The following is a 26,304-nucleotide window of genomic DNA, read 5'->3' as shown; positions in this document are numbered from 1 at the left end:
CACCGCTTCAATGAGGCCATGCTGCAACGCCACTAGCTGATTTTTCTTATTGAGACCTCTATCGAAAGCAGCTGGCACGATCGCGGCACTATACGAAGCAGCTCTCCGAATAGGCGAAGGAAAAATATGTCTAGGGAGTTTAGGGATCATATCGTCATGGTTTAATCAGCACTCAGAGTCAGAATCCAAATCGCCCATTGAAACGCGGTGTTTGGTTTCGCAGAGCACGCAAACTTGCTGCGGGTTGCCGATTGGAATGCATCACTAGACGGGTGTCTTTTTGCACCTCGCGGCTTTCTTTACAATGGTGAAAAAAGATACATAGGGGGTGTGTCTTGCCACAAAATGCGAATCAAGAGGTTTCTGAAGGCACTCCCCAGTTTTGCAAATCACATTTGTTCCCTAATGACAATATTTAAAAATTATGTCTTCAATTATAATTAACTACTGCAACCGGTTTCGCTCACCTACAACCCATGTTTCACTTTTTAGTCCTTGGCTTAAGTTAGCTTGCTCGCCCGGTAAAGCATATAGGTATAGCATGAAGCAGGCGAACAGAAAGAACACGGCATCGATCATGATGATTAAGGAAGGCTCGTTTTCATAGAAGCTCATCTGTAAAGCAAGCGTTACAGCTTCCGTCAAATGTCGATAGCCAAAGTTCTTAGAAAGCTCCAATGTTTTGGGGAATCTAGCATGGTACAGCAGATTTGTAACAAAGCAATAGATGTATGGTTGCGCTTGAGTGGATGCCAATGACTAATTACTCCATTATTTCAAAACTTCCCCTAAACATTTTACTAACACCTTGCCCATATCGAGTTGCTGATCAATTTGCCCTCACCCTACGATTTTCTTGCCGTCCTAGATACTCAGTTGGTAGAGCGACTGCCCATCTCGGCTTCGAATCCCGGACCAGAACGAATTTTTCTTCATCTATCAAGATTCTGTGAAAGCTGTGTAACTTTCTTCTATAGACGTATGGTTGCGCTTGGGTGGATGCTCAAAAGTAATCTGTCGCTCACTGTCAAATGGAGAACAATGTCTTCTTTGTATTAAAACAAGCGTCCTATATTTTATTGCACACTCTTCTCGAGCAAGCGCTGTAAACATTGGACACCGACAACTCATGTTCCTTTTTTATCTTCCAGTTACACAAAGCAAAAGTTCCTCGTGACAGATCCAAACTCATCACAATTCTCGTAATCAGTGGCATTTCTATGATAAGTTTATTGGGACAACCCCTCCACATCATGCGCAGGACGCACTGCTGGGGCAGCTGTCTGAACTCATTTGGCCCCGCTTTAGCGACCTCGGTAGAGACACCCTTGAGTCTCACCTCGTAATGGGGATGCCTGCATAGCCGCGTCGCCTTCCGGTCTAAGGGCTGTCTGCATTTGACACACCACTTGCTGCCATCCGCCCAGTCAATTATAGCCAGAGGAGAACTGTCTTGGTGTCTCGCCATTTCTGCCATCAAGTCTCTACTGCGCACTTGGGCACTCGGCCTCGGTCCCACTTAGCTTTTTCGAGCAGGAGCAGGTTATGGGGAGAGGAAAGACGCGTTAACTGTCGTGAAGAGCCTTTTACCTCATTTCTGTGGTTCACGGAGTGACTACTAGGGGCTCGCCGAATTTGCGTGCAGTAGCGTCCAGGCACAAGACGACGCGCCTAACGCGAAATCTCGGATGTGTCGGCTCTATAGCTATCGCCACAAAATCTCATTCCGCGATAAAACGCCGGTGAAAATGTTGCAAATTATGTGAAGAACACTATCTTCGTGAGCGCATAGAATAATGAAAGTACGCGAAGCAAATTTTCGTGTTCTTTTAAGCCACTATAACGCATTGTTTTCTAGAAAGCGAATTTTCCCCTCTGGTGTGCAGAAAGTCCGTCGCTTTCGCACTTCTGTCAGCGACCTCGCACCGCATGTTTTTGAAGGAAGGTTTCTGAAGAGCAACCTGTATGCTGCGTCGCGGGCATTACCTGTCTGCAGGAGAACAGCCGCCTGGCTCACAGCACTCCTTTTCCTCTGCGTCCGGTAGGCTGCTCTTTCCGAGCCACGCGTGAATAATAAAAACGTGGCACTTACATGCGCGTGAAAGTTTAACATCGCCTAGAGGGCAGAAAACGATCGCTCACAAAGCCAGGCGGCCGAAGCGCAAACATTCGTCGCTCTTCCTGCAGGCGCAGTGCACACAAGCGCGCTATGTTATGCTCCTTCTTCCGCCCCACAGATACACCGCGGCAGCTATGCGCGGCCTAGAGAAAGCACTCGTGCTCAGTTGGCACACGAGAACTGCACCCACACCGCAGCAAACAAACCACGGCACACCCACGGACGCGTGAGTGTCATCTTTTGCTTATTTTTGCATATGTATGCATAGATCCCTTTCTTTTCTTTTGCATACAACAGTGAGCGCTGTTGCAACGCTAGCTTAAATGATGGCTCGCCGTAGTCCCCTTGCAATCGAGCGGGAGGCCACGATGGTGAAAGAAGCATGGCGCAGCCTCACGTGGTCGCTGCGGTTTGGAGAGATCAGGGTGTGGCTGCTTTACCTAGTCACAGTTTTCGCACTTGTGCTGCTCTCAAGCCTCGCTTGGGCGCGCTATCGCGTTTTTCGACGTCAGATGAACATCCTCCAAGACATGCCAAAGGACTCTGGGCGCTACATCGCATCTGGCATCGCCAAGGTGCTCGCCGTCCTCCGCAATCCCATGGATCCGTCTGTTGGTAACTAACCCCAGGAAACTCTCTAAAAGCTAATTCCGCGTTTGCCTTTAGTGTCACGTGGGGTTTATTTATGCCGTGTATTTGACCATGTTAAAAACAGCGCAAACAAAGTGTGACTTGCACCGGGATGCCTAAACTGTGTTTTGAGAATACAAGCTACGATTTACCACTTGAGGAGAATGCGACCTCCAGCATAGCTGCCATCCGTATTTACTGAAGGTAGTGTGTATCCGTAGATCTGACTGGCTCTCATTTAAGTAGTTTCTATTCGTGCGAGCAGAAGGAGCTAAAATGTATTCTTTTAAAAAGAATGATATCAGCAAATAATCAGCAGCATGTCATGTCAGATTGTGGAGAAAAAAAAAGCTTTTGGCCTGACGTGCGTTTTCTAAGGAAGCCCAGAACTTCCTGTAGACATACCTGTAGCACCCTGCTGTCAACATTTTGCTCCATAATCAAAAAGATTCCCTACTATAGTCCCAAAAGGCTGCCTCTTTTGTCATGACAGATTTAAATTTAAGATGCTTAAGCGGAGGTTGATTTTTGTATCCATAGCTCCCTTCAACATCACGTAATATTTCTTAAATGCGAAACAAGCAGGAAACAAATATATATGTGCTGATTATTACAATACTGAAGAAGGACTTATTTAACACCTTGACCATTCACGCTCTCCCGATGCCTATTGAGCGCGGTGAAAGCTTGTGTCAGTAAGAGCTGGTTGAGAAAGACATTTTAGTATTGGAAATTAAAAGGTTATAATAAGTAATTTGCACAGTGTTTTAAACGATATTTATGGGCGACGGGGACGCAATATTTATGTTTAGTAAAAGTTTCAGATGCTTTGAAATGAACGTTCAATCAGAGCCCAATGCTTCCTGGCCATAAGCAGGTGAATAAATTCATGGCGGCATATCCATGGCGATCCAGTGTCTTGTGCAGAAGAACACATTGGCTTGAAGAAAAGGAAGACGTATTGACGCTAGCACTACAGAAGACGACGACGTGAGGACTGTAAGAGGGAGGACAACGAAGTTCTCCTCCGTCGGTGTCGGCCCCGGACGTTCTTGGAAGCCTTCCCAACCGCCTAGTGCGCTAGCGTCTTTACACCGACGTGGCATCTGGTGGAGGTGCTGGGTACATCTTTCATGTACCGGACGCCCCAATCAATGCGCGATTCAAGCAGAGGTCGACAACCCCAGGTAGACACGCCTGTTCACCAGTGAAGCCGCCGACTACAAGGCCTATCTCCTGAGTACCAGGGCCGCAGCCGACTACAAGGCCTATCTCCTGAGTTCGGGCTACTACCCGACCTCAAGTCAACAAGGAGTGCCGGCGCTGCTACAATGAATCCTCCAGCATCAACGGCGCCAGTCCTTCTCCACCACCAACGGGATCCGCCGCGTTTCCACGGCCTACCTCATGAGGAAGCCGAGGACTGGCTGGACCAGTTCGACGGGGTGGCCACATTCAATTCTTGGGACGGGGACTCAAAGATGTGCCATGTCTGTTTTGCTCTCGAAGGCTCTGCAAGGACATGGAACGTAAACCATGAATCTGGCTTCCGAACATGGGAGACATTAAAAACAGAATTTCTCCAGGCGTTTACAAGTAGGTTTCGCAAGGCGAAGGCCGACCTCCTTCTGCAGAATCGCATCCAACTTCTGAACGAGAGTGTTATGGTGTACTAGAGATTACACGCCTCTTCCGTCGAGCAGACCCAAGCATGTCGGAGGAAAAGAAGGTGCGGTTGCGGATGAAGGGTGTAAAGGAGCTGTTTTTCGCAGGCCTGGTTCGAAGTCCACCCGCAACAGTAAATGACTTTGTCAACGAAGCAACATCCATTGAGAAATCATTCGACATGCGGGCACGGCAGTACGAGCACACCAACGTATCGATGCTCTGCGCCCGTATTGAGGGAACCTCCATAACCTCAGCAGAATCACTGCGTGAGGTCATTCGAGCCATTATAAGGGAAGAACTGGCAAAGGCTTTGCAGCAGACCCCGGTTCACCCGCAGATTGAGTCATTTACGGATGACATTCGCGAGGAGGTCCAACAAGCATTGGGTACGTCGCAGCTTCCGGCAGCCACTCCACCGCCGCCACAAACATTGAGTTATGCTGCCGCTACAAGCCGTTTCATTCCGGCCTCGACCCCACGATACGAAGCACCTACGCCAGCCGCTCCTCACCTTCCACTTTCACAGTCGAACATTGTCCAGCGACCTAGGCCTCGCAAAACTGACGTCTGGAGAACCCCGGACCACCGACCGTTGTGCTACCATTGCGGGGAACCTGGGAACATTTGGCGCCGCTGTCCATACAAGGAGATGGGTCTTCGAGGGTTCCCCTCCAGTGCTCCCAGTCCGCTGCCTGGAGAGCGACCACGGGAGATCGCAGATTACATCTCCCACGCGGACTCCGGCCAGCGCCACATCTTCCGATCACCATCTCCGCGCCCCTACAGTCCTCCGGGACCCAGCGACCAGAGCCAGTCTAGAAGTCCCCGTAGGGGAAACTAGACGCGGCAGCCTAGTTACAAGTACAAGACCCTCCAATGCCGCCAGACACATCGCCAATGCCGTGCAACACACCGATCCCGACGACCCACGAATGACAGCAGGTTAAGACAAGCCGACAACCTGCCGCACTTCTTCGTAACCACGATGATTCACTTCGACGCCGCATCCTTTCGACGCACCAAAGCCGCGATTCGACTCCTCGACTGTGCCGCAAAACGCCACTACCGGCCGATTTAGACGTTTCAGTAGACGGCAGCGCCGTAACTGCTTTAGTTGACACTGGCGCGGATTATTCTGTACTCAGTAGACAATTCGCCGCTGTGCTCAGAAAGGTTATGACAGTTTGGGACGGCCTGCAGTTACGTACCGCTGGAGGACATTTGATTACGCCAATAGGAACGTGCACGGCGAGGGTCACAGTACAAGGACAAACCCTCCCAGCAAAGTTTGTTGTCCTAGCTGATTTCTCTCGTAATGTTCTGCTGGGTATGAACTTCCTAACGGACAACGGCGCCATCATCGACCTGCAGTCCCAGTCCGTCCAGTTTTCGACAGAGAATGCCATTGAAACCACAGATGCCCTTTCGTCGGCGCTCCATATTCTTGACGAGCAAGTGACCGTGCCTCCCCGCTCCAGTATACTGGTGACTACCGGTTCACATACCATCGGAGACACTGCAGGTATAGTCGAGAGTAAACAGCTTTTGCTTCTCGACCGCGGTATTGCAGTGCCTCGGGCGGTAGTGTTTCTGGAAGACGGCAAAGTTGATGTACTCCTGACTAATTTCAGCAATGAGCACCAGCACCTGAACAAGGAGATGACTGTCGCTTACATAGATGCCGTCACTGATACTAAGTGCGCACAAAGCCTGACTCTTCTTCGCGAATGGAACCAGAGGATATCGTCGACGTCAAGTACGACATTAATCAGACATTGCCGCAACAACAAGTCATGCTGCGCGACCTGCTCAATCGCTACAGACACACATTTGCATAGTCTCCGCGCGCCGGGAGGGCACACCTTGCTGCACATCGCATTATTACGGACCGTTCCACATATCAAACTCTGGAAAGTGGTGGATAATAGTCTCCACACACTATCTCACGGCAGAAAGTTAGGTGGGCGGATGAGATTAAGAAGTTTGCGGGGATACAGTGGCGGCAACTGACAAAGGACAGGGTTAATTGGAGAGACATGGGAGAGGCCTTTGCCCTGCAGTGGGTGTAGTCAGGCTGATGATGACTATCTCACGCGTTACGCGGAGACGGCCGCTCTTTCGAATGGAACCGCTATCGATGTGGCCAAATTTTTGTGCTTCAAATCGTCCTGCGCCACGGCGCACTACGGGTTCTCATTAGTGACAGAGGAGCTGCCTTTACTGCTGAGCTCATGCAGCATATTCTTGCCTTCAGACACACGAGCCACCGCAGGACGACCTCATACCATCCCTAGACGAACGTCCTGACCGAACTGTAGCAGAACTGACCGAACGTCTGAACAAGACTCTCGCGGACATGCTTTTGATGTAGTACGTGGACGTGGAACACAAAAAGTGGGATGAAGTCCTGCCTTATGTCACGTTCGCCTATAATACCGCCGTCCAGGAAATAACCAACATGACACCGTTTAGCCTCGTCTATGGACGACAGGTGACCACTACACTTAACGCCATGCTGCCCCACGTCGACGACCAACCAAATTCCGACGTTGACCACTTTCTACAGCGCGCCGAGGATGCTTGTCAACTAGCACGGGTGCGAATTCGCGCTCAGCAGGACCAACATGCCCGACGGTACAACCTGTGGAGACGGGAGGTCGAATATTTCCCAGGCAACCTTGTCTGGGTTTGGTCCCCAATCCGACGCCGCGGACCCAGCGACAAGCTCTTACGTCGTTACTTCAGCCCCTACCAAGTCCTGCGGCGCATCGGCGATCTCAACTATGAAGTCACGCCTGATGAAACCCCACGCTCACGACGCGACGCGCGCCCCGAGGTGGTCCACGTCGTTCGCCTGAAACCGTATCACGCAAGGACACCGTGACACTCCCTCTGACGCTAGTTTCCTTTTAGCATCGGGCCGATGCTTTCCGCACGGGGGGGCTAATGACGCTAGCGCAACAGAAGGCGACAACGTGAGGACTGCAAGAGAAAGGACAACGAAGTTCTCCTCCGTCGCTGTCGGCCCTGGTCGTTCTTGGAAGCCTTCCCAACCGCCTATTTTATGCACCCTGAAGCATAAAAAAAATCAAGGTAGAGTTCTTTTTAATAGAGTCCTTTGTCTTTGTTCTTTGAGATAGAGTTATTTGTCCTTTAAATATTAGAGTTAAACATTTATAATTTGCTAACGCAATGAGAAATTATTTCGGCGAGTATTTCACTTCACTGCTTCTTGTTTTCTACGCAATGTAGCCATCTTAAACACAGAAAGTGACAAAAGTTTATAAATGCCTTCAGTATGCTTAGCGCCTGCCTGTTTGGAATTACATTCGAGCCCACTTAAAACGGCCGCAGTTATAACGAACGCTCACTTATTACGAACGAAGATGGTGCCACTGTCAAATCACGCACCAGGGTAATGGAACTGCGTATCAGATATAACGGCCATGGCGGCGTGGCTGGGTAAGAAAGATCAATGAGGGGCTGTAAAATTGGCCTCCAATCAGAAAAAGTGCTTTCGGTGAGCCCGGAAATTGGGGGTGCCCGTGACGCACACCCTCGAAAAGAGCACGGGGACCCAAAAATGCGAGAACTTGCTGACAAAAGGGCAGTTCTACCAAATCCTGCCATTGAAAACACGTGCCTTGAAAGGCAACACCGGCACCGATGAAAGACACAGAACTCTTTTGCGTTAACATTATGCTGTGCACGAGGATGAAAGGCAGCGAACGGCGGCGGCCCTTTGTCGTCGGCAAGCTTCGTACACTTGGATGCTTTTGGAGCTGCGTTTTCGTACGCTACAGGCCAAACTCAGTCCTGAGCAACACGTGACTTTTTTTTTTTTTCGCAACGAGCCTGCAACTCGGCACAAGTTCCAATGGCGCGATGGGCATCGCACACGGTTTTCTCGCAGACTGTCTTGTCGAGTCCGACCATGACGTAGCGAAAGAAATACGAGCTTCAACTCATGCCTGACGGCTTTGCAACGCTCCACGCGATCCCTTCCCAGTCTGCGCTGACGACGTTCCTCTCGCCATCAAATGTCAAGAGCAAACTCCTGGCATCGGGCATGTGCGTAATCACGTGCTTTAGATCTGTTATATCACCGGCGCGTCATGCAGCTCATGCTGATAGAAACTGAGTCGGACCAGCCTTGTACACGTTACAGAAAATAAGTAACCGCTTACAATTACAATTTCTCCATCTGAAATGTAACTTTTTACTGTGGTCAATTACAGTCCGTCAGGCGTCAGTCCTGTCTTTTGTGTGCCTTCCGTGTCCACGTTTCCTGCGCCATTACCAGTTTTTTCTTCCTACAGCCCCAGAAAAGTAACTGAATAATTAGAAAGCAGTAATTCATTAATATTGCGTTACTTTTATTCGGACTTTATTGCCATAACACAAACTCACTCAAACTACAATAGGCTTGTGCGGCTTGCTTGATTTTTTTTTACATGTTGTTAATTTTAAACGAGAGTTGTTTTTCAAAGTTGTAGCTGATTTTCAGACGTTTCATCATGAAGACATAAGCCGCTACAATGAACAAGCTCTCAAAGTAAGCGCTGGAAGGTACGGCGGTATTTTACACCGTACGAACACCTTGCGCACGCGCTCGTAGTTGCGCAATACTTCGATGCCAGTTGCTACTTCATTTATGAAGCTCCGCGCTTCGTTGTTGGCGCTGTGAAAAGGCGCTGCAGGTAAGGCCGCTGAAAAGGTGAAAAAATCACCTGTGGGTGTTTTCTTGGGTACATCAGACGCGGCTTCTGGTGTCGAACCATAGCAAGGCCGGTACAGTTTTTCGGCCAAAAGCTGGTGGAGCTCCTAACGTCGCCCCTCATCTGTCACCCATCTGGCCTTAAATCGAAGAACTGCAACAGATGCCAGCAGAAGTTCGTGTTCCTGAAATAGGTGGCCAAACCTGTAGCGTAGGCATAAAGAAAAAAAATTTTTTTTTTGGTTCTTCACTTGATGAAAATACTGCGTACGTGGCATCAAGTGCACAATATTTGATGAGGTATTTTTCTGGCAGAAATATACATCGCTGAAGGAAAAGATCTTTACTATTCCTGAAAACAGAACACATTGCGCTCTCATTGTGTTCTACGAGCGTCTTACTATTTCTGGATGCTGCTCAGAATCGCGTCAGCAAGGGGTGAGCACAACCGGAGATCTTCCATGCGCTGATGTTCGATGCGGAGTAGCAGTACACTGTTTGAGGGGAACAAGTAACCTATAAACATGTTCTCATCCCTCTATACCATGTCAGTCCAGGACACTATAAGGGCTTTATTACCTGCATATGAGTTGAAAGAAATATGTGTTCGCTTCCTACACTTGACTGAAGTTGTCATAGTTATTAAGTGCATGAAATGTGAAAGGGGACTCTGTATAAGCCGGTTACTTAGTCCTAAAGTAGTCAGTTCACCACGAATTAAGGTTAGCACTCAGCCGCAGGGCAATACGTTACAGGGCGTGGTTTGCTCACTCTGCTACCCTTAAACCAATTTCAAGCCTGGCTTGTGCAGGTTTCTAATAAAAATGTCAGATTATATATATATATATATATATATATATATATATATATATATATATATATATATATATATATATATATATATATATATATATATATATATATATATATATATATATATATATATATATATGGCCCATGGGGGCCCGATGTGGGATATGTGCGGGATTTGCAACTCGGCATCGCGTGGGACCCACAGGGGCAGCCCAGTGGGCTTGCTACATAGGACCAGCAGGGGACCCCTATGGTCTGCATGCATAAAAACGATAAAGGGGGCTTTCCTCGGTCCTTTGTGGGACCCATAGGGGCAGTAATGGGCTTCTCAGAGGGGACCTCCAGTGGGCTTAGGCGGCAGTGCAGTGGGAACCCACATGGGCTAGCCCAAGTCCGGCCCACATGGGCTAACCCATGCTCGGCCCACATGGGCAAGCCCAAGTCCGGCCGACGTGGGCTAGCCCAAGTCCGGCCCACGTGGGCTAGCCCAAGTTCGGCCCAGAGGCAAACACACACAGACCAAGAAAGAGACAGGACACACACCAGCGCTGAATTCAGCGCTGGTGTGTGTGTCCTCTCTCTTTCTTGGTCTTGGTGTGTTCGCGCTGTTGAACCACCATTATGAATATACACTAATTAGCTCAATCTGGACTTCATCCACACGCAAAACAGTCCTCTTTTGCTTCTCAACCGGTTTTCCTTGGGTGATGGCTCCCTCGCCCAATTTCTTCTCCTTGTTAGAGACACCTCGGTGCGCGCTATCTTTTTCCCATTGAACAAGAAACACGAGCTGTGATGCATTCCGGGAAAGGTCTATTGGACAGTCGCAGGTATTAGGCGACAGCGTAAGGAGCTCGTTCAGGTGAAATCCCGGCTCCGCCCGTCGGAAAAAAACCCCCAATTCCTGTAAATAGAAAAAGAAAATAGCCCCACTGCGCCAGGTGGGCAAGTAACGCGTATGCCACGAAGGTTTTTTGTTTGTTCTTTATTCCAGTAGGCCACGAAGGGTAATTGCTTCTAGCGTGTTTGAGTGACACCCATTGAACACGTGTTCGGGTGTATGGCTTAGTAACCTGTGTTTGGGATGTGTTCTGGTCTGACAGTGGTGAAAAAAAAAAAACAAATATTGGTGTGGTGTTTGGGGCTTAACGTCCGAAAGCGACTCAGGCTATGAGGGACGATGTAGTGAAGGGCTTCGGAAATTTCGACCACCTGGGGTTCTTTAACGTGCAAAGACATCGCACAGTACACGGGCCTCTAGAATTTCGCCTTCATAGAAATTCGGCCGCCGCGGCCGGGATCGAACCCGCGTCTTTCGGGTCAGCAGCCGAGAGCCGTAACCATTGAGCCACCGCGGAGCCAGACAAATATTAATATACAAATTACGCGTCAGAAATTGGACGGAATGAAAAGGGGTGTTATGGTGCTTCAGTGTACTGAAACAAATGTTGTGTATGTGTAGAAGTGGCGTAGTATGCCGTGCTCTGTAAGCTAGATAAGGATTGATGATAGGTAATGGATAATTGGGATTGTAATCGACGATCGTTATCGGTAAAGTGATTGTGTATTGGTAATCTCGAAGAAATAAGAAAAGGAAAGAAAAGAGGAAAAGAAGCTACCGAGAATCTCATGCAGCGGAAGTTGTACATCACATTACTTAAAAAGAGATAATGCGTGCAAAAGAAGACAGGACGAAAGAGAAGACACGGACAAGCCAGGCGTCTAATAACGCCTGGCCCTGAGCATTGGCAATGCTCAGTATCGTGAATGCACCTAACGCCTTTCGTATTTGAATCAATATTGTGTTGCAAATGTGCGTCGTAATATTGTTGGAGTGTAAACAGGTTGTTCGGACGATTCCAATGCTTGCTTGGTCATCCTCCTTTATTTACGGCACATTCCGCAGCATCGATGCGATGCGTGATGTTTGTTCAGGGCCTTGAGCCGCGCCCCTCAGGACGCTCGTCGCTGATTGCGCTCGCAAGTATGCACCATATGCCTGTGTAAAGAAAGAATACACTCCACAAAACTAATTTTAGTCTTGTTACCATGAAGGACAAGAAATTTCGGTATGTAACTGAGAGAAAATGTTTCGGTATTTTGTCTCTCTGCGCTGTGCAATCTACAACTGGCTGGTTCAAAAAAGACACTGAACAACTAGAAAGTTTCTGTTGACGCCGAGCATATAACTTAGACGGTGGCAGTACTCAGAAAACAGAGTGATTCCAAATGCGTACTTACGTCCTAGCAGCACGACGTCGCCGTCATGAAATCCGCCTTCAGCGCCGTGGCCTCCACCACTCAAATGTCAGTAAATGTTACTGTTCACCACTCACGTCTTTTGGACCGAAGGTATTCAACACTGAGACAAGGACGACAGGGTTCCACCATACTTGCACTGGACGTACGCATGGAAGGCGATGTCATCTTCGATCGTGGATTGATCAAGCAACACGAGGAAAGGCACAAAAAACTGTATAACACAAATTCAACGAGGACTAGCGAGTGCCAGCGTGTTTTCGCAGCTACCTTCATCCCTTGACACTCAACCCAACCGCAGGAAAGAAAAACCTGTTCCAAACAAACGCAGGAAAGGCGGGGGAGCACTTCTGCATAACGTCACCGCGCAGCGACCGGACAGTGAACAAGTAGCATCAGAGCCCCCTCTCCACTTCATGGCAGCGTCGCGGGGAGTGTAGTCGGGAGGGCGGCTTAAAATGTTCGGTAGTGGGCTGTACAGTGAGTGCCTCCGTGCCATTTCGGGGAAAGAGGCTGGGAGGGACAGGACAGACACAGAGGAGTCATCGGGAAAGAACAAAGGCAGACAGAAAAACCAGGGTTGAGCAGGTTTTTTTTTTTTTTGAGAGCGGACCCAGGAAAAGCAGGGAAGGCGGTGGTGAGAGGAAAGAAAAAAACTTGAAAAAAAAGTTTGTGCAAAGACAGGTTACTCGTGTGACGTTTTTACAGGAGTTTGTTTTTATTTTGTTCTCTCTAGCACTGTACCTTTTCGCTAGCCCGAATTGTCGCCCTTTAAGGAACACCCCAAGCTGCCGGCTCCGTTGAGTTAACTTTTTCTTGTTCGTCGATAGAAATGTTCTCGGCGATTTGTGATTAGTGTCTCTTCCTGATAGGGTGAAGGGTGGGGCCGCTCGCGGTGGCACTTGGCCAAGTTGCGTTATCAAGGTGCGATCACTTGACGAACAAGACGCTAAGAATGCCTGCACAAAAACCAAGAATTTTGTGTCTTGATCGATGCGTCACTACAGACGCCTGCTAGCGGACATTAAGAAAGCTGCTGCAATGAACACGACAGTAACAAACCTTTTGCAGCCTCTGGCGCAGTCGCCGGAGGCTCGCTATGTTCATCAACCAGTCATGAATTCCATGCGCCTCATGTTGCATGGAGACGACGAAAGCGCTTGCAGTGCTGGCGTAATTGAAGTGCATTGAAACAAGCAAGAAACCTTATCCTGGCAGCTTTCTCCGCGGCGACCGTAGCACACCAGAAAAAAATACAATCCGATAAACGCAAAAGAAGCACCAACAAATCTCAGAAGCGGGTTCTTTTGTTATTACGACGTTCAAAGAGCAGCTCTTCGTCAGAGTGAAACGTGCAAGGTCTTGCTATTTGGGCACGCTTAACCCTTTTACCTCTGATGTAGGATATAAAGGCAGACTAACTGCGAGAATGTCAACTCTTCCCGTGTACAACTAGTGTACGTGGGACTGTCGATAGGTTTTGTCCGGCAACTCGCTAATGGCGCATGATGTTTCTGCACTGTGAAGCCCAGAGTAATCTGCGCAGGATTTAAGAAGGCTGCTGGCGGATATATACTAGCCGTTTGCCCGCACACACTGTATGTTTTGCTACTGCGCAGCTCACGCTTAGGCCTTTTCTACCAGATATGTACGATACAGGCGGAGAAGATGTTGGAATCGCAATTGTGAGCATGCCTAGCCCATATATTTTCTATGCAGGACCAATTTAGGCTATAGGCGGGAATACTGGTGTTAGCCCACACACAGCCCAATTGGCTCCGTTAGGGCGCTGCACGGGAAGCCCCTGTTGGGTGTGCCCACACTTCACCGTCATGTAGCCCCATCTTTTATGCACTCGAACTGCACGCAGCCCATGCTTACCCCTTTCATACCCGATTTAGAATACAGGCGGTGATGACGTCGGAATGGCAAATGTGCCCATGCCCAGCCCACGCGGGACCTTCGCCGGTGTTGCTAAGACAGCGCAAACTGCATGCCTGAAACGCTTGGCTACTGTGAAGCCCATAGTTTAGCCCCTGTATTTCCTACGTGGGACCCATGTAGGCTGAAGGCGGGAATACCAGCTCTTTTCCCACAAAAAAACACTGCGGCTCCCTCACGGTGGTGTACGGGCAGCCCCTTTTTGGGTTGCCCGCGCTTCACCATAATAGAGCCCGCATCCTAGCCCGCGTGTATCTGCGGTGGGACCTAGGTGGGCTGCCCAGTCTGTTTAAGCCCATGCCTAGCCGACGAGGGTCCCATCATGACACAAAGTGGGCAGCCCCAGCGTTTTGTGCCAGCACTGCACCCACGGGGGACCCATGTGGGTTTATTGCGGGCAGCCACCAGCCCTCATTGCCCATGTCGGACCCGCATGGGCCCGCCACCTTGTGCTACTGGACTATTTTGAGGCCATTTCTGGCACCATTCGAAAATCGCGCGCCGGCGGCAGGGCTAAGAGCAACCTCAATCAAATCGCGTCACTTTGTCACGTGATCTACACTGTGCCGCTCATGCTTGAACACCGTGACAATGTGCGCGTCTGCTGGCGGTGCGCCGATGAAAAGTGATAAGATGCTCCGACGGCACCCACGGTGAGCATATGCTTTGCTGATGCATGGCGAGAGTGATAACCTAGGAACGCCGACAGCATATGTAACGCAGCATAAAGTGGCGCAAATTATGCAGAAATAAAACATGAATGAAAGCAGCGGAGACAGCTTAGGAAATGTCTTGGAGTGGTCACCTTGTAAGAAGACTGTCTTCGCGTGAGTTGAGGGCTCACATGGCCGCAACTGTTGGAGCCCACTTTTCGACCACTGAAATGGTTGACATTGTTACCACGTGCATGCGCGCGCAGAAGAATGCCACTTTAGCGGCATGGCTGTACGAAGATGCGCCTGGTTGCCGTGTGCCCTCTCGCTGCACTTTCACAAGAGTCTTCAGTCGGTTTGCTAGAGCAGGGTCGGTTCACCCTCAACGTCAAAGAGGTGGCTCAATTTCGAGCGAAGAGTTTAAAACTGGTGTCTTGGCTTTTGTTAACGTCAACCCACAGGCCAGCGTGAGAGAAACAGGCGATGCATTGGCATGCAGTTTATCTTCTGTTTGGAGAGTTCTCAAAAACCACAACATATGTATCCATACAAGGTACGCCTGCACCAAACACTGGGAGGGTCTGATTTTCAGCACCGGCTTGATTTCTGTAACTGGTGCCTAATAAAATGCTAAAAGAGCCCTGAATTTTTCTACAACGTGATGTGGACCGCGGAAGCGCACTTCTTCAGAGATTCCACGGTAAATCTGCACAACGCCCATTATTGGTCGGTCGCCAAGCCACATTGGGTATGAGGACAAAGACATCAGGTTCGGTGGTCCGCGAATGTATGGTGCGGAATATTTCAAGGTCGCATTGTAGGCTTCTACTGTATTGCACGAGAGCCTCACCGGCAGGAACTACACCGAGCGCATCCTAAATGATGTGGTCATGAACTTCGCCTAAGAATTTCCGCTTAACGTGATGTGGTTTAAGCATGACGGGGCTCCACCACACTCATTCTCTCGCGCTGCGGACGGTTTGGTTAGGAACTTTCCTAGGCAGTGGATTGGGCGAGGTGGTCCGACTGCTTGGCCTCCGAGGACCCCAGACATATCTGCTCTGGACTTTTTTCTCTGGGCATACGTGAAGAATAAGGTTTATACGACGTAGCCCTCCAGCCTTGATGACCTGAAGCATAGAATTACGGTGGCCTTGACAAGCATTCCGCAGGACATGACTGAGCGCACTGTCCGCGCGATGAAATATCGTTTTTTTCTGTGCAGTGCCATGGAAGGACAGCTTTTCGGGCACGTCTTGTAATGCTCTTATATTGTGCAGGGGCGATGAAAAGAAATGCGAACAAAGCACAGCCTAGGCGCTTCGTGATTCGTATTTCTTTTCATCGCGCTTTTACTTCGGTGGTAGCAGAAATATGCTACGTTCTTCCGTGATGCATTCTAGGACACCTCTAAGGTCTTTTCTTACAACCCAAATAAAAGCGCCATGAAAAGAAATTCGAACCGCGCGAGCATAGGTGTCGCGTTGTTCGCGTTCCTTTCCATCGCGATAGTACACAGACCGTAATTGCTGACTACCCCGCCGCGGTGGCTCAGTGGTTATCGCGCTCGGCTGCTCACCCGAAAGACGCGGATTCGATCCCGGCCGCGGCGGTTGAATTTCGATTAAGGCGAAATTCTGGAGGCCCGTGTACTGTGCGATGTCAGTGCACGTTAAAGAACCTCAGGTGGTCGAAATTTCCGGAGCCTTTCACAATGTCGTCTCTCATAGCCTGAGTTGCTTTGGGACGTTAACCCCCATAAACCAAGCCAAACCAAACCGATTGCTGACTGAGACATATACATTTTTTTTCCACACGCGCAAATTTTCTTGCGTGTTATAAATAGATTTTTATAGACAGATTTTCATTCCTCATGGTTGCGCTATCAAATATGTCAGACACCGTTTTTAAAGGCTCAAGGATAATTTCGTCCGCTTGAGCGTCTTTACCGCCAGCCTAAATCTCACTAACGCATGTTATTGCACTTCAGCCTTGTAAAAGTGACCAGCGTTCCATAAACTTATGTCGGCATACTGTTAGGTCCTGTGTTTTCTTTTCTTCTTATTTTACAGCTATGTCAAGGAGACAGAAGGTCGATGGACACTTGAAAAACTCATTTCATTGCCACTCTTTTTCTTTTTTTCCCTTTCTTCTCCTGCCCAAGTGTAAGGTAGCCTACTGGGCATCGCCTGGTTAACCTCCTTGCCTTTCCGTCCATTTCTTTCTCTCTCTTATTTTATAAATGATCGCTTGGAAAATGACATTAGCCCAGAAGGCTTTATACGTGTCGCTTGCTGATTCACGTTTTGGTGAATACCAATGAGTCACTGCCTTGTTAATTATAATGTAAAATCAATTGACCCTGCTCATGTCCTTACATACTCATGCTATTGTTGTGAACGCTATAGTTCTTGAGTAAACTTGGTGGAGGCTGCAACAAATTTCAAAGCCTGCGAAAAACTATTAAAATAATACAAAGAATAAACGGGAAAGAAAAGCAAAAGCAACGAAGGGCAGGTGGCGCAAGAAAAACCTTTCGAGCAAAAGTTATTATTAAACCATCAGTTTTAGACCCGGAAAAAACGGAACGTCGCGTGAAATGCCAACATATGCAGATAATTGACTGCGTTTAAAGTGACAGCACAAGGAAAGCAACCGTTTAGCGTGCGTTTCTTGCCTCAAAATTACCTACAGGACAAAAAAAATAATAACAGTGCGCGTAACTTCATTTTTGCATCTGCCGGAACGACAAGAACTTGACCTGCCGGTGCTTTCCTAGCAAAAAGGTCGGTGATGCCAGTTCATGCTCTTGGTATGTTGGAATGGGCAGGATAAAACTGATGACACACAGATAAACAAAAATCGCAAGATGCAAACAGTTCACCACTCTAACTAGTCCAAGCCGCAAGCCGTGCATTCAGGCAAAGAAACTCGTTCGCCAAGTGCGGCAGCCAGTGATTCAACTTCGCTCAGAAAGCAAGGCAGCAGGAGACGGGCGGGACACAGTAAGCCACGTGACTGCCCCCTTGAGTGACGCGAGCTATAGGGTGTGGCTCTATGCCCGCATCAGCCACGCAGTTTCGATTTCACGCGCCGCGAAGACCCAGAATACCTTGCCGCGTAGCGACAAGCAGATTCGCATTTTCGAAATTCTAAAAACCGTTATGGTTATTACTAACAGTCGGCTAGAAACCACTAATTTCAAGCGACCGCCTATCAACAATAGCTGAAAAGTTAACTATCAGAATTTAATTAAAAACTTTACTAGTTAACATGATTCGCCTGTTTTTTGACGTCTGCCAGCACTGCAATTACTATGCCACAAATAGCTACTCTTTACCTCAAAAACCCTATTTTTAAAAATTACTGATCACCTTCGCTGAAACACCCGGTATATATATAGGCCTGTTTAACGAAATAAATACTTCTAGGCTCTCATTATCCTTAAAGGGTCCTGGCAGCTGCCATTAAAATTCCTTCACCTCGCAGTACTCCTTCACGAACTACAGATCCTGTTGGCTCCGGAAAGGTTGTACTTGTAGAGCCCTGCAAAGGTCATTCAAGACTTTTTCTGCAGCATCTATGCTAAGGACACATTCTAGGGTGTCGAAGAAGGAGTTCCATCGAGTAGCAGCAGTTCTGAAAAGTGACCTTCAACAATATTTGTGATTGTGAAGCGTAGGACGAGTGGCCCTGTTTATTCCACAGGTCACGGTAGGTTCACAAGACAGACTCGAGGGGAAATACGAAAAATTACAGAAAATGTTGACAACATTCGATTCAGAGCGAAAGCAAGGTTTTTTTTTTGCAACTGATTTAACTCATTTTATATGCATGTATGACACACACAAACACACACGCGCGCGCGCGCGCGCACGCCCAGTGTGTGCGTGTGTCATCATAGTGTGCCATCATGTTATTAGTGCGTCACTGTGAGCGTTCGACCTCGACGCAGGTTGCACTCTGAAGTTTAAAAGAAAACACGCCTCCAAACGCTCATTCCACAAACTCTGGATCCGTAAAGGTCCGTTTGCAACACTCGGGCACTCGCTTCGAATACCTGTCTGGAGCGAGACTCCAGCCTAAGAGACATCTGTCATATGTAACAAGAAATGGTATGACACCACCCTCAACGGAGTACGCCAAACGGTTTCAACACAATTTCAATATGAAAACTGGTTTTTGAGGAAAGGAAATCGCGCAGTAACTGCCTCACATCTCGGTGGAGACCTCAATCGTGCCTTAAGGGCAGAGGTAAAGGGTCTGGGAAGGCGTACAATTGAAGGTGCTTATGCCGTCGGCTCGAATTCTAGTCGCCAGCTAGCCTGCAACTTGACTAGCACATCTAAGTTATACGCAACGTGAAATGTTATGACGCCACCCGGTATTTATTTATTATTAGCTAGGCTTTGCTATCACCATATTGTTCTTGCCACTGCTGTGATTTTCAGTACCATCTGCGAGTACATACACTAACAAACACACGACGCCGGCGTCTGTCATAACTGGGCTAGAAAGGCTTTCGTTTTGAAAAGTTACGGAACCAGACAGCACTTCCTATGCACACCGTACAACTTCGCGATGTCCATCCTTGTTTCTTTTTTTCTAAAGCAATCCTTTCTTCTAGGCCCAAAGTGCGCGGTCATTGTGTAAAGCAGGAATTTCAAATGTAGCTGGCATCACTGAAGTCGTAAAAGCAATTCTAGACTCATGAAAACGAAGTTCAAAATCAGTGTCGACAATCGTGGAGGTCATGCCGCAAGGGGATAAACCTAATTTTGTTTGCGTTTTGAGCACACATATTACGCTGTTGTGCACATGAAACCAGACGTTTGTTTAAAGCATAGATCTTTTGTTGTCCGTTGTAATCAACTTTTACATCTACTGTGCGTTTGGTGTTATCAGATTTGTTGTAATTTCTTTTTTTCCTCTTTTCTTGCAACTCCTGTAATGGCCCTTGAAGAGGCTGCACAATATTAGCATACAAGCAAACATGCAAACAAATAAACAAAATTTGTGGTTCAAAAGAGGGTCGGTAAGTTGAGTGCACGAAAAGGAAGCGTGTTTTTACGTTCGTGCAAATGAAGTCACATCTTGTAGCACAGAGACAGTGGAGCACGTCGTCTTTTAACTGGCATTCTTCTCCCTATTGTTTTGGTAGTTTTGCCTCAAAGTCACACCCTGACCTGTATTTGAGTGATGTTCTAGCAGTGTCCTGTGATTGGTTCTTCACATTAGACTCTAAAACAAAAAAAAATGAAGGCTAAGCAGTGAAAATAGACCATATACATTGCAAGCATGCAGGCGGAAGTATTTAAACAGCGCACCCACGTCGTTCTCATTGCGCGACAAACCAGCAGACGGACAGGGCGTAATCCTCAGTACCAAGCCGCTCGGCTCGCTTTCAGTCAGGTAGCGGTAGCCGGCGGGCAGGGCTGCTTTAATTTTTGTTTTTGTTTCCATTATGGTCAACCCTTTTTTTCGTGCCGCCATACTCGCTTTTTGTGGCTAAAGGTAAAGAGAGAAATTGAAACTTGTAAAACATATATGCGGTTTCTGCAAGTACTTCAGGCTAGTGATATCCAAGATATTTTTGTTTCACATTTGTATACTGCCAAAGTATACATAAAATGGTAGCGACACTTAAATGGAAGGCCACACGCGCAAAATATGACGGCTCATGGGGATGAATGAAGATCCCGTTAGTTTTGTAGTTAGTAATGTGAAAAGGTATGCCGCGCAAACGCTTGTTCGCAAACGCATTCGCTCAAGGCTGATGTCGCCAGCAATTTGTTACAGACCGCATTCAGACCTCAGCTTAGCGCTGAGGCCTGAGCTTAGCACTAAGCTCAGCTCGTAGCGCTGAGCTTAGTGCGGCGAAGCCAACGAAACCAGGAACTCGCGACAAAATGGACACTCAGTGCCCTCTATTAAATAGCGGCTCGTGCCGACTTCAGAACCTAGGAAGCGGAGCTGAATCCCTGAATAACTATGCGCCTCTTCTCTGCGATATTATTCCTCCAAGAACCGTTTTCTAGAATCTGAAACCCATGGGGACTGAAAAATTCACGGGTTAGCATTGTCCAGGCTGATATATTTCGTCGATGAACGTACTACTGGCCTCAAAAGTTTACAGGATGCGTATTCTCGGAGAAAAAAAATACTGTTGCGTTGCCTCTTACCTAGCCGCATATTAATGTAACCAGTTAGTGATTGAGCACGGTCCTTTTCGCACACTTTAACCCATTTCAGGCAATTAATTGGCTTGCGTGATTCGTAATATTTTTTTTCGGTCGGTGTGCGTGTTGAAGGCTCCCGCGACGCGCAGCGGCGGTACACTAAACACCGGCTTTCTTGTCCTCTTTATACACAATGGCAGGTAAGCTCGCTGGCATATGCGGCAGTTGGAACAAAGTCGCGTACCGAAGCAACGGCTTTAGCGAATAAATCGCTGGATCCCTCGGAATTCCTAATAACGAGGTTCAACTGTAATTTTGTGGCACAGGCTAACGGTAACATGGTACAACACACCTCATCTCTCTCAAAAGCGAACGTCGTTACCACGCGATCACTCAAAATCAAAATTTTGGGCATACCTGTCCGCAAAAGATGCCCATGTGTTTTCACTCTCCTACTTAGCATGGACTCAGCGAAGGCAGCGCCCCTCGGCATGCGAAAGCCTCGTCTTTCTGCCGGATGTTGGCGGCGGCCGGTAATCTATTACGACGACCATCGACGGTCCAGGTACTACCAAAGCCTTCAAAGAAGCCTCCTGCAACCAGTGGCGGCGCCGCTATGTGTTGGTCCGGCGCCGATAAGCGTTGCGTTCGGCAGCGCGCATGGCGGGATCTTCGCGGCGCAGACGTTGGTTTTCTCGCACTCTAGCGCGGCTTCGGGCCGGAGCAGCCGCTACAGCTTCCGCCTCATCCCCTTCCGCTGACGCTTATACTCATGCGCTAACAGACTAGGCTAGGACACTGCCGCCTGTCCTAGCCTAGTTCCCCCGGTTATCATTCTCGGTGTTGCCGTCCTGGCTGCCTACCTCACTCCGCAGAAAAAGGGTAGGCAACTTAGACACGACCACACTACGGCCACCACATGACCACTCTACCCTGGACTCCAGCCAGCGCTGAATTCCAAATTGCGCAGCCTAATTTGAACCGGAGGCGCTGACACAGCCCTCGATGCATACGCTCAGCCATGAATCCGCGCCAGCATTCAGAGGCTACTGCGGCTATTTCTGTTTGTTCAGCAGCAATTCAGTTGCAGTGAAAGTCATGCGTGGCGTAATCTTTGTCATAATTATTTCGCGAACCATCTAGTGCTGACCATTCGTTGTGCCTGGAGGGTTGCTGCAATATTTTAATGGTTTTCTGCTCCCATAGCAAGATTAATTATTTCATCAGGAATTGACTAACGACGCCAGCGTGAATAGTGACCTCAGAGAGAGCAGTGATGCCGAAGGCAGCGACAAATTTTGGCGATAAAAGAGACAAGCCTGCTGGACGCGCTGGATGCATTCGGCACGATTCAGTCGTTCTTCGGCATCCATGTCCACAAAGTTATTGTGAAAGCCCGCATGCATGCGTACAAGCTTTTAAGCAGCTGTAAACAAAATTGTACCGAAAAGAAAATGAGACACCTCTTGCAATGAAGACCCGTCTTTAAAAGACCCTACACATACGTCTCAGTACAGTCTAATTGGTTTGTCGTCCTTTCCGACACAAAAATGGGTCCTTCGGAAGACTAACTGCATTACCACAACAGTCAGTCCTTCTCGGCACTAACTGTAGAGACTGGCCGTCGAGATTAACCGTTAGTCTGTTACGAATTGTCGCTTATGGCTCAACTGTTCGTCCGAGGTGAGCAACGGGGGTGAACAACTGTTCATCCAAAAAGTGCAACTAGGGCACCAGAGCAACTAATCAGGGCTCGGGTCTCATTCTGAAGCTCGAGCCCTGCCCGATGTCTGCTCGAGCCCGAGACTCAGAACCCGAGCCGGGCCAAAGCCGATGGCTTCAAGCCCGGGCCCGTCACGGGCCCACTACATTATCAATCTACTGAACCCGGGCCCCGACCGCCAAGCGAGGTCTGAGGCCTTTTCCCGCAGCAACTCAGGCCCGAGGTATACTGCTCAGTTTGTGCAAGTAAACCCTTATACAAAAGTAAAGAAATAGCCAGCAAAGGCACTCGAATAGCAGAATAATCTGAGAAAATTTGCTTGGTAAACACAAAAAGAAGAGGATATAAGGTCGGTTTGCCCGCTCAGTTTTTTGAACAGATATAACGTCTTCGAATAGCCCGCAAGTTCCCAAACCCAGATAAAAAGAGTTGCACATACGCGTAATAAAGTAATAAAGTATTTTGCGTTACCTCAATACTACAAACCTGTCATTTTTCTAAGGCCCGCGATCTATGCATATTAATACATCATTCAAGACGTAGGAATGAAATTTCTTATTTTTTAATAATCACGATTTCACGGGTTGAATTGAAGGCCACGCTGGCCGCGTTTCATTGGAGGCGAAAAGCAAAAGCATTGGTGTATTGCGTTAAAAGAGCCCATTTCGATTAAAGAGAGACGCGGGTCTTGCAATTAAAAAACATTTTTTAGAGCCGTTGTAATGAAAAGCCGTTGTAATGAATGTGCATGTATTCCTTGCTCCTGTTTTCAAAAATATAATTACTTTTCGCTTATGTCAATTAGCTGACATATTATGGAAAAATAATTGAAGCCTATATGGGTCATTTCTTACGTGTTCCTAAGACACTCTGCGTCAATATTTTTTCGTTCCGATGGAAATGGAGCTCTAACCAAAGACCTGCCACGCAGAGCTATGCTGTTTGTATTCTTATTTAGATATAATATTGTATAAAATGTTGAAAAATGTCGAAGCTCCATAATTGCTAACTATATTTTAGGGGACATAATTTTTTGTACCCGAAGCGGTGGTTCAGTGGTTAAGGCGCTCGTCTGCTGAGCCGGGGTACCCAGGTTCGAACCCGACCGCGGCGGCCGGGTTTCGATGGAAGCGAAACGCAAAAGGCGCCGGTGTGCAGTGCGATGTCAGTGCACGTTAAAGATTCCGATGTGGCCGAAATTATATTGGAGACCTTTACTACGTCTTTCTTCTTTCACTTATGGGCGCGGTTCGGGTGTCCACCGAGATATGTGAGATAGTTACTGCGTCATTTCCTTTTCTCAAAACCAATATTCATTTGTTTGTAATTTTTCAGAAATTTTGATATGTTCAACTCCGCCATTAAAAAACAGCATAGCTGCATAGTCCAGTTCTTTCTGAATTTAACTGCATAAGATTAACTGAAATTGCACTATAAAAGCATAACGAAAACTTCCGTAAGGCTAGTCATATTGGAAAAAACGCTAAGCTGAGAAAATGTCATTAGAAATGCGTGCGGAAGCCATTCGGAGGTCGCTGTAGAGGACTCACAAAACGGCAAAATGCGCACCTTGGAAGAGGATTGCTCAATAGTGAGCAAAGCCAGTCTGTAGGGAAGGGACCTAGCTTTCGAATAAGATCAAGATGGCAGCCATCGAGGACGCGGCTGCGAAAGGGAAGGGTGTGAAATGCTGCTGCATTTTGCTCCGAACTCACCATATCTGCGCTTCCGAGGCGTCAAATATATCAATTGTTTTGTAGTTAGGGGATGAATTAAGCCTTGAAACTTTTTAGGTAGCCACTCTAGAGTATATTGAATCGAATATGAAAATTTTTGAAAAATCAAAATTTTCGCATTTTTTACCATTTCAACACCTGTGTCTACCCTTACCAATATACTCTTCCTTAGTGGCGTTTATCGTAGCATATAGATGTGTTTTAAGGTGAAGGCACACAGTGAATGGCGATCTTGGAACAGACGGGGCTCCCTGTCAAGAATTCGAACGAGGGTCCTTCTAGAGCGGTTCTTGTAAGACTTCAAATGTTAATTCGCGAGCAGTAACTAGAAACCAATCAGATAAGGAGCTCCTTTTGGTAGATCCGACAGACAGCGTGTGCTCACTAACAGCAGAAAGAACCCCGCCAGCGATGCTCTTCACTGTAGTAGGTGAACGCATTTGTACAAATCAGCCGTGTGACAGGCGTTACAACGCTCTACTAAGAACACCGCTGTTGTGCAGCCTGCTGCTGGGTTTTGCACTTTAGAACCTGCAAAGCCTGTTTTCGTTCGCGCTGTTCAATCACTGAAAAATTCCATTAAATTTCTTCTCTTACATTGTTCAACGCAGCCCGGCGTGCGAGTTCGAAGTTACTTCGACACTGTATATTGTGAGTGACGTCGATTACACTCGGTCTACAAGTGACGTAGTGAAGCTTTGTCTCATTCCCCGTCAACGAAGAACACCCTCGAAATATTTTATACCCGAGATACCGAGATTCTTTCATTTCCGAGGCGTTCAGTGCAGCAGGCATATATATATATATATATATATATATATATCGGAAGAAGATCGGAAGACCGATCTTCTTCTGATCGAAACGTCGAGTCGAATAAATATGTTTCCTTTAACGAAGCGTATACTTCGCTATATACTCTTGTAAGCAGTCAAGTACTCCATGCTTTCGCAACCTATGCATATATATATATATAACCAGTAGGGTTTTTATTTTTCGCGGTTGAGAAAAATGCAACAGCAGACACCAAAAATAAATAAATTTGCGTGGAGCAATTTTTTTTCTCAGCCCACACCTAAGCCCTGTTACACCCGTGTCGCTGCTAGAGCGCCCCAAGTGTAGTTCACCCAGCAATAATGAATCAAAAGCCCGACACAGGCCCTCCATGTACGGGCCCGAGTATGGCCCGGGCCGGCAACTTCGAGCCCTGGCCTGGCCCATTTTCCGGTCCGGCCCGAGCACCTACAGTGCTCCCAAAGTAATTGCAGAAAGAACGAAAAATTTCGCGCACGTGGTGTGAAACAAACCGTTATCTCAGGAGTTGTGAGCCTTGCTCGCTATACACTAGACCAAGGCTGCATTTTATATCTCAAAATCTTTTATTTCTTACATGCGCTTATGTACAGAACGAGCTATATGTCTACTGAAATTATTTAAAAAGTCGCCATCTGGTTGCTGCGCTAAGAAAACACAGCTAACACAGCTAAGAGGGCAGCAAGGAAGGAGAACACATCAACATCGCAAAGCAATCCGGCGGGAAGTCACTTTCATCGAAATGTTCTTCACCTGGAGCATCATCTGGCTAAAATGTTTTCTCGGGGAAACTACAGGCTCAGCATTCCGGGGTAACAAGCGCGTGTTCCACAGTCTGTGAAGTCTAAGCAGAAAAGTAATGTCAAATAGTTCGTGGTCATGCTCAGTGGTCATAAGGTATCGCGCACGCTGCGGAAATTCAAAACTAATTATTTCTCATGTGTTCTTTGCGGAATGTCCAAAAACAAAATTAGGAAGAATGAATCAGTTGTAGCGATGATCTAAAAAAAAAACTGAATTGGTTTCAAAGACGCACTTTCGTTTTTTTAGACCACC

The 26,304-nt window shown here is 47.7% G+C and overlaps 1 protein-coding gene across 1 annotated transcript in view; it reads left to right on the top strand.

Moving 5' to 3' along the window:
* Window positions 1-2,487: 2,487 nt before the first annotated feature.
* LOC149351794 (cytochrome P450 4V2-like) overlaps window positions 2,488-26,304 on the top strand; it is an 81,710-nt gene continuing 57,893 nt past the window's right edge. The window contains exon 1 of the mRNA XM_089581127.1: window positions 2,488-2,734. Coding sequence (XP_089437253.1) covers window positions 2,488-2,734 — 247 coding nt within the window. The remainder of the gene's footprint in view (window positions 2,735-26,304) is intronic.

The sequence above is a fragment of the Amblyomma mixtum genome, chromosome 3, assembly GCF_055824585.1.
Source record: "Amblyomma mixtum isolate Tamu chromosome 3, ASM5582458v1, whole genome shotgun sequence".
Taxonomy (NCBI): domain Eukaryota; kingdom Metazoa; phylum Arthropoda; class Arachnida; order Ixodida; family Ixodidae; genus Amblyomma; species Amblyomma mixtum.
The sequence above is the reverse complement of the archived record's forward strand: the minus strand, read 5'-3'. Positions and strand labels throughout refer to the sequence as shown.